Below are 9,367 nucleotides of genomic sequence, written 5' to 3'. Positions count from 1 at the left end.
GCACGCGGCCGGGGAGGCTGCTTCCTCCGGCCTCCGCGGAGGCCGCCGGGGGTGGGGGCCCGGCTAGTTGGTCATGGCTTTCCTCCCGCGGCTGCTCGGGGCTGCGGAAGAGCAGCTGGATGCCAGGGACGGGGCGAGGAGTCCGGGAGCAGACATGGTAACAAAGGGCCCCTTGTTGGGGCTCCGGGAGGGCGGCGGGCGATACCTGTAACTGAGCTCCTTCCTGGGAAGGAGGAAAAAGTTTCCTTGGACCGGAGCGGAGGCCCAGGCAGGTGAGCCATGTCAAGGTGACTAAGGAGGGGGCTCTCCGCGAGCGGCTGGAGGGCCCCCGGATGGTGTGCCAGCTGTCAGCCCGCTTGACAGTTCCGGGACCGGGCGGGGTGCGCGCCTCTGCTTGGGGGTGTGTGTGCCTGTGACCAATTACTCGTGCCAAAGCCTAGCGCGGAGTCAGACTGCAAACAACCATACTTTTCTTCGTTTCCTCACGTGTTTGAGGAGAGATTGGAGGTGAAGGGGCTGTCACATGGTGAGTTAATATTAAATGAAGCATGCCTTCCTGCCAGATATGCTAATATCACCTTGCTAAGCGTTTGGGTAAACAGTAATGAGAACAGGTAGTTCCGCAAGAGACTGGGGGTACCTGAAACAAAAACCTTCGTCTTGGTCAGCAGCGAAGGCTTACCGGGTGCTCCTCGAGCTTCTGGGTGGGACACCCCTCTGGTGCGGTGTAACGTTTTCCTACAAGTGTTCCCCCGACTCAGATTTTTTTCTGATACGCTGAATGTAGAAATGCCCTAAAAAGAATAGAAACATCCCAGGAAAGAAACATGAAAGGAAAAATCGACTTTGTAACCTGTGAATGAGAGTGTGCAATTTTCCTGATTTAAGAGCAGAGAAGTCATTTTTTCCCTGGGGCATGACAGACGTTTCCGTAGAAGCAAGTCCCAGCATGTTTATTCATCAGAGGCCATGCGAGCATTGGCAGTTGTCTAGAGGAAACATGGGAAAGTCTCAGAGCAAAATGACTAATAGAAAAGATATTTAGCATAATGCTTACGTAGTGCATGAATTAATTCTTTCATTTTGTTCCAAAGACTTATCTTCTTCCCTTTGCAAGTAGCCGTACTGCTGTTGACTCCCATTTCTATTCTTTCCCCATTTTTTTTCTCCGTTTAGATATTATCATATATTCTTCCACATATTCTCACATTAGGATCTATGGGTAAAGAAATACATTGATAGGAAGATATTAATAATCATAGCATGAGCCTGTCAGTGGAGCTGCAGAGTTATATAAATTAAAGGTGACACATATTTCAGGAATACTGAGACGTAGTAAGGAACCATAAAATAAGATATAATTAAATTGGTGGATTTGAAAATGGATAGGGTAAAGTACTTAAAAAAGAACCCAGCATATGCACTTACACAAAATATACTTATGGGTGTTGAGAAATCAATTAATACTTTTGAGTAAAATAGATGAGATCGGATGGCTCTGAGATGAAGGAATTGTAAGAATTTTCTAGTGATAAGCATGGCTATAGTTAAGATACTTAAGATTTTACTTTTGAGAATTTAAAGGTTTAATTAATAAGTTCTTTGTTTAGAAGAATACATAAAACTTTTATCTAATTTCTCAAATATGAAGAAAATACTTTCAAGGAATTTTGCCCTCTCCTAATTTAAAGAGCGACATCTGGAATAATGCTTCAATATATCTAAAAGCACCCCACTAAATCATTTTACCTTACATTATTCTATCCAGAAAAGTTATCAGTATCTGAAAAGTATTAACAAAAAAAGACTTCTCTACTTTGTCTTCTTTTACTTATCTATCTTGTCCCTTGGCATATCCCAAGTGCCTGTTACATGGTATTTATTGAACATTCAGCATTCAGTATTGCTTTTGTTGTTTTCTTAAAAACCCAAGACATTTAAAAGGTTTTAACTGTGTAAAATAATATCCTAGGTAGAGGTATTTTGGAAGTGGCAGGGAGCAAGCTCAGTTAATATGTTATAATAAATCATTAGGTTTGAGAAGTAAATTCCTTGCTATAAAACTACTTAAATCATGACTCATTACTCTAATAGCCTACAAGGGCTAGTGCTAGTTTAATCCTTAATCTTGTATATTACTGCTCTATAGAATTTCTCTGTAATTTTCCATGCCTTACATTGTTGTAACAGGTCATTTTAAATAAATTTAATGCAACTCTATATTTTATAAATGACAATCTGAAGCCCAGAGACACCGAGTGACTTTGCAGAAGTCTCCTAGCAAATTAGTGGCAATACCAAGAAAAACAGGACTAGTTGCCTAGTTCATTGCATTAATTGCTGTTAATCTTTTTCTAAACACAATATTATACATTTAAATTTCAAAGAGTCATCTTGGGTACCTTAGCTTTAGAGCTACTAGTGCTTGTGTTTTTGTACTTGTCCATGTAGATAGGCTTAAAAATAAAATAAGATAAAATAAACCTCTTTGAAATTTAAATGTCAACATGTAGTTTGTCTTGCTTTGAGGAACCTTAATGTTTCTTTTTGTTTTTTAATACCCGAGAAGTGAGGATATTTTTTCCATTGATTTTAGAGAGAGTGGAATGGAGCGGGGAGAGGGATAAAGAGAGAGGAGAGAGAGAAAAACAATCTGTATGACTGGGACATACCAATTGGTTGCCTCCCACAGGACTCTGGACCAAGGGTAGGGATTGGACCTGCAATCAAGGTAAGTGCCCTTGACCAGAAATTGAACCTGAGACCCTCTAGTGCACAGTTGCACAGACTGACGCTCTAACTATTGAGCACCACCAGCCAGGGCAAGGGACCTTAATGTTTTGTTTCTGAAACAAATTTTCAAGAATGGTCAGTGGGGAAAAAAGTGTACTACTTTATAATTTTTTAGCTTTGGACCTAGGGAGTTAATTGAAGGTGGAGGATATAGACATTAAGGAATGATCTAGCAGCAGCCGCTTTCTTTAGCTTTTATGTGGGTACTAGAGGCCCAGTGCACTAAATTCATGCATGGGGGGGGGTCCCCTCAGCCCAGCCTGCACCATCTCCAATCCGGGACTCCTCGAGTTTGGCCCGATCCGGGAGATAGGGCCTAAACCGCCAGTTGGTCATCCCTCTCACAATCCAGCAATGCTGCCTGCCTGATTGCCCCTAACTGGGCCCCCGCCTACCTGGCACCCCCAGCTGCCCCACCCCCCACCGGCCTGGTTGCCCCTCACTGCCCCTTTTTGCTGGCCTAGTCACCCCTCACTGCCCTCCTCTGCCAGCCTGGTCACCCCTTACTGCCCCCCCCCCCCTTATGGCCTAGTTGCCCCACGCAACCTGCTGTTCGGTTGTTGTGTGAGGGTGCCCAGCCTGCACCATCTCCAATCCGGGACTCCTCGAGTTTGGCCCGATCCTGGAGATAGGGCCTAAACCGCCAGTTGGACATCCCTCTCACAATCCAGCAATGCTGCCTGCCTGATTGCCCCTAACTGGGCCCCCGCCTACCTGGCACCCCCAGCTGCCCCACCCCCCACCGGCCTGGTTGCCCCTCACTGCCCCTTTTTGCTGGCCTAGTCACCCCTCACTGCCCTCCTCTGCCAGCCTGGTCACCCCTTACTGCCCCCCCCCCCTTATGGCCTAGTTGCCCCACGCAACCTGCTGTTCGGTTGTTGTGTGAGGGTGTCCTGACCAATTTGCATATTCCTCTATTATTAGTATAGATATTACTGGTTCTAAAATTCACTGATTATGTAAATTGAGTTCTTGGTAGCTAACATTTATTGACTACTTAGAAGTTGAATGCCTTAGCTGAGGTTTGAACATGAGAAATCCCTGGGGACCTTATTACTGATACCCATACTCTCACAGTCCTATCCTGACTTTACTTTAGCTGGCCTGGCACAAGGGCATGGAGACTTTTTAAATACTGCTCAGGTGATTCTAATATGCAACCACATCTGAGGATCTTTGGTTAATTAGATATCGACAGGAGTGATGGAGATAAAGCTATAAAAGGGTGGAGACTGCTGGTAATCATTTATTGGGAACTCAAGATCACAAATTTCAGCTTTGTTTTGCCTTTTAAAATTAAAGATGCATTTAGGCGCTTTATAGTATTATTGTTTTAAAAAAATGTGCTACTCTGTTTTGAGGAAGTTTATTAACTCTGTGTTTCAATTGTAGAAACTGAGGCTCAAATCGCTTAAGATACTCTAAGGGATGAGAGAGTAATAGAAACAAGGTTTGATCCCCAAGTGTATGCTCTTCATCACCAGGCCTGTTGTCACCCAGTATTTTTGCTACCATGGATTATACTGAATGGCTAAAGAATATTTGTATGGCCTGGCCAGTGTGGCTTAGTGGTTGAGCGACAACCTATGAACCAGCAGGTGATGATTCAATTCCTGGTCAGGGCACATGCCCAGGTTTCTGGCTTGATCCTTAGTAGGAGGCAGCCCATCAATGATCCTCTCTTCTCATTATTGTTTCTATCGCTCTCTTCCTCTCCAAAATAAATAAATAAAAATAGCCCTAGCCTGTTTGGCTCAGTGCATAGAGAGTAGGTTTGTGGACCAAAGGGTCCTGGGTTCCATTCTGGTCAAGGGCACTTACCTTGGTTGCAGGCTCCTCCCTGGCCTGCAGGAGGCAACCAATCAAAATGTTTCTCTCACATCGATGTTTCTCTTTGTCTTTCCCTCTTTCTTCCACTCTCCCCAAAAAAACAAACAAACGAACGAACAAAAAAAAAACAACAAAAAACAAGCAAACAGAAATAATGATAAAATATCTTCAGGTGACGGTTAACAAAAATAAATAAAATCAATAAAAATATATTTTTAAGAATATTTTAACTTAAAGTGGTTTTATGAATGCCTTGTCTTATTTTTTTAAATCATGTTTATATTTTATTATTTAAAAACTCCTAAAAATTCTAATGCAAAAGAAACCCAGTGCTCAGCATTTAAAAAGAACTTAAATATTTGTCTTATGTCTTCAGAATCATGTTTAAAATTTTCATGTGCTTGGGAATGATTTAATTTAACTCCGTAAACTAACAGTCTTCTTTTGTCATATGACAATCTGTACATATTATTGCCACTAGACAACTATTAAAGTCATTTGCTGTGTAATTTCAAAAGTAGGATTTTTGATTGCCAAATAAGAAAAGTGAAAATGTTTATTAAGGCAATTCTAGACTTTTTCTTTAAAGTCGAATTTCCTCTGAATGTGTTAGAGGGTAATTGAATAACATTATGACCTTACTTTATTATTGAAATGCCAGGTTTATTTATATAATAATAAATGACAAGCTTCATGTTACGGAGACTATTGCTTTTGTTTAATTAATTATTCCTAACTTTTAGCCCTTATTTTATGTAAAACATGTTTTTCTAGGTACTGGTAGATTAATTATCTGTAAATGCAGGGGAAAAAAAGGAACATAATGTACATATAGAAATGGTACTTTGATACTAACTTTAAAACACTGTATTTAGAATATAATAGCCTAAGTTGCTGGTCAGCAAACTATAGCCCAGCAAATTGTGTCAAAATGGGTCTTCTATATGTATTTTTTTCTTTTCTTCAAAAAAATTTTTTAAATGTGGTAAAGTACATATTACATAAAATTTACTATCTTTTAACCATTTTAAAATCTACAGTACAGTGGTATTAAGTACAGTCATATTATTGTGAAATCATCACCACCATTTATCTCCTGGACTCTTTTCATCTTGTAAAACTAAAACTCTCCATCTATTAAACAAAACTCCCATTTTCCTCTTCCCCCAACCCTGGAAATCATCATTCTAACTTTCTGTTTCTATGATTTTGACCACGCTAGGTACCTCATATAAATGGAATCAAACAGATTTTGTCTTTTTTTGTGACTGGCTTATTACACTTAGCATAATGTCATCAAGATGCATCCATATTGTATCATATATCAAAATTTCCTTCCTTGTTAAGGCTGAATAATAGTATCCCATTGTATGTATATAACACATTTTTGCTTATCCATTCATCTGTCATTGGGCACTTGGGTTGCTTCCATATTTTGGCTATTGTGAATAATGCTTTTGGGGACATGGATGTACAAATATCTCTTTGAGAACTTGCTTTTAATTATTTTGGGTGTATATCCAGAAGTAGGATTCCTGGATCATCTGCTCATTCCATTTTTAATTTTTTGAGGCCCAACATACTGTTTTCCATGTAGCTGTACCATTTTTATAATCCCAACAACAGCCACAAGGGTTTCAGTTTTTCTACATCCTCACCAACCCTCATCATTATCTGTTGTTGTTTTTTTTATAGTGGCCATCTTAGTGAGTGTGAATGTAGTTTTGATTTGCATTTCCCAAATGATTAGTGATGTTGAGCATAATTTATGCTTTTGTCTATTCACATATCTTCTTTTGAGTAATGTTTATTTATTTAAGTCCTTTGCCTAGTAATCTGTTACTTGCTTTTTTAGTTTTTGAGTTTCATAAATACTTATATATTTTGGATATTAATCTTTAATCCTCTACCTGTTCTGTAAATAGTTTTATTGGCATTCAGCTATACCTGCTCATTTGCATATTGTGTATGCCAGCTTTTACATTATAATTGAGTAGTCTATACAAAGATTATATGGCCTGCAAAGCTAAAAATATTTGTCTTTCGCCTGTATACAGAAAAAGTTTATGGACTCCCAGATCTAACTAATGAAATTGGCAAATGAAATGGTGATTATTTAATTTAAAATTTATTTACTGGGGAGACCTCTAAAATATGGAAATTAAAAATAAGTTGGAACAAAATGATTATATAATATATATCTTATAGTAAGAGATTTTGCAGAATTATGATTAGTAATTGATACATGTTGTGTGGTGTGTGTTTTTTCAATTGAAAATTTAGGCTTTATAAGACATTGGAATATATTGTAAAGAGAATATCTAAACTTCTGTGCTGGAGATACTTTCATGAAAAATGAATGATATGTGGTTAAGATGTTGAGAAACAGATGTGCTTAGGAGCTAGACCGAAGATAGAAGGCGTTCTATCTAAATTTTGAGTTCATACTTATTTTATGTTTTAAGGCAATGGTCTTTATAATTTTCAGCAAGCGTTTTTGTTATTGTTAAAGATATATCTTTATCTTTAAGCTTTTAGTGTTCTAACATTAGTATGATAGTTGTTGCAAGACTTTTTTTTTATGACTTTGCTTTGCTAATTCCCCCCCCCCCCCCATCTGTTATAGTAAAAACAAACTCAAAGTATGGGAGAAAGAAGTTTCCCATGACTATTTATAAAGGGCCAAATATCTTCAGCTTTGCATACAAACTTTATAGCTGAGGAATGAATTCCTTGGAAAAGGCTCTCAAAGACCGACTAGTTTTTAGAAAATGCTACGGTGAACTTGGGTTTATTGTCGTATAGCTTAAGTTCACAATACTGTTTATAAATTTAAATAAGTTAAAATTATTTATTGACTTTACCAGTAGATGTAGAATTGAATTGTAGAGTGGTTTGACAAAGAAAGTGCTTTCATTGGGATAGTCATAGATCAATATTAAGACACCAAAGACGGCAAAGGCAAGAAAAATAGTATCAGTTCAACTCAGAAATCTAATAACTTATTACTATTTGAAACTTTTAACATATTTTAAATATTTATAAATATTTACGAAGGTCAGAATTTTCAGGTTTCATAGGCAATACATGAAGGTATTTGAGTTTCCAACACATACATGTAATGGGCAATATCCTGACTACATCTGTGTCTTTTCATGCTATATAGCTCAGGGATATAACTTAGAGGCAGGCTTCAGGAATTTTATTGTGAAGAAAGCACAGCACACCACAGAATCGGGTCAGTTTCTTAACTGCCTGCTCTCTAGAAAATAATAATAATAATAATAATAATGTAGCCCCATTAAGGCTTTCAGGTTTGTGGTGTGAGATGAGGACATACTAGGTGAACAGGGAGAAGAATTATCTCTGAATCCCTTGTTTGAATTTTTTTTTATTCTTGTTCCTGTCCTATTGGGATCACCTGCTCCATTGAAATCAGAGCTTTAGAAATTATATAAACAATTAGTAAAAAAAAAAAAAAAGTATGAGAAATCTGTGTTAATAGCACAAATTTTTCTTTGTGATTGCCTCATACTTGTAGAAAATTACCTTGGGCAGAATTAAGAGTGAAAATGCCAAAACTTGTAGGACTTGATTTTTGAAAATAATCAAAGAGGTTTAGAAGTAAACCTCTGAAATGAGGTTGAAAAAGATCCTGAGTTATAGTAGTTTGGGTTGAAAATATGGTTGTGCCTAAAATCAATGAATCTGATTTTCTATATTTATTAAAATTAAATATACTGTTTCAAACTAACATCTATCCTTCTCAAACTATTCCAAAAAAATTCAAGAGGGGGGAAGACTCCCAAGCTCATTTTATAAGGCCAGCATTATCTTAATTTCAAAACCAGATAAAGACATTCAAAAGAAAGAAAATTATAGGCCAATATCCTTGATGAATATAGATGCTAAAATCCTCAGCAAAATATTAGCAAACTGGAACCAGCAATATAAAAAAGATCATACACCGTAATCAAGTGGGATTTATTTTGGGGATGTAAGGTTGGTACAATATCTGCAAATCAATAAATATTATACACCACATAAACAAAATGAAAGTTAAAAAACACATGATCATATCAAAAGATGTAGAAAAAGCATCTGATAAAATCCAGCACTATTTTTGATAAAAACTCTCAGCAAAGTGGGAATAGAGGGAATATCCCTGAATGTAATAAAAGCCATATATGACAAATCCACAGCCAACATCATACTCAATGGGCAAAAACTAAAAGTGCATGGATGTTCCTGGAGACCATTATGCTAAGTGAAATAAACCAGTCAAAGAAAGACAAGTACCATACGATTGCACTTATATGTGGAATCTAATAAACAAAGTCAACTGACAAACAGAATAAAACAGACTCATAGATACAGAGAACAGACTGACAGCTATCAGAGGGTAGGGGGACTGGGTGAGAGAGGTGAAGAAAAGGAGGGATTAAGAAAAAAAAAAGCAAAACTTGGCAGACATGGACAACAGTATGGTGATTACCAGAGCGGGGGAACGGATGATGCGGGGAGGTAGAAGAGGGTAAAGGCGGTTAAATGGTGATGGAAGGAGACTTGACTTGGGGTGGTGAACACACAGTCCTATCCACAGGTGATGTATTATAGGATTGTTCTCCTGAAATGTATATAATTTTATTAACCAATGCATGCCAATCAATTCAGTAAAAATAAATACTTAGTTTTCACTTTATAACCTAACACTACAGCTTCTATACTTATGCCAAGTTATATA

The 9,367-nt window shown here is 37.9% G+C and overlaps 1 protein-coding gene across 1 annotated transcript in view; it reads left to right on the top strand.

The window, feature by feature from the left end:
- Positions 1-6: 6 nt before the first annotated feature.
- Positions 7-9,367, top strand: part of COBLL1 (cordon-bleu WH2 repeat protein like 1) — a gene marked incomplete at its 5' end in the record, with an annotated part of 145,816 nt that continues 136,455 nt past the window's right edge. The window contains one exon of the mRNA XM_015565778.1: positions 7-272. Within this exon, the coding sequence (XP_015421264.1) occupies positions 7-272 (266 nt within the window). The remainder of the gene's footprint in view (positions 273-9,367) is intronic.

Source organism: Myotis davidii, unplaced genomic scaffold (assembly GCF_000327345.1).
Source record: "Myotis davidii unplaced genomic scaffold, ASM32734v1 scaffold59, whole genome shotgun sequence".
Classification (NCBI taxonomy): Eukaryota; Metazoa; Chordata; class Mammalia; order Chiroptera; family Vespertilionidae; genus Myotis; species Myotis davidii.
This window is presented reverse-complemented; position numbering and strand designations above follow the sequence as displayed.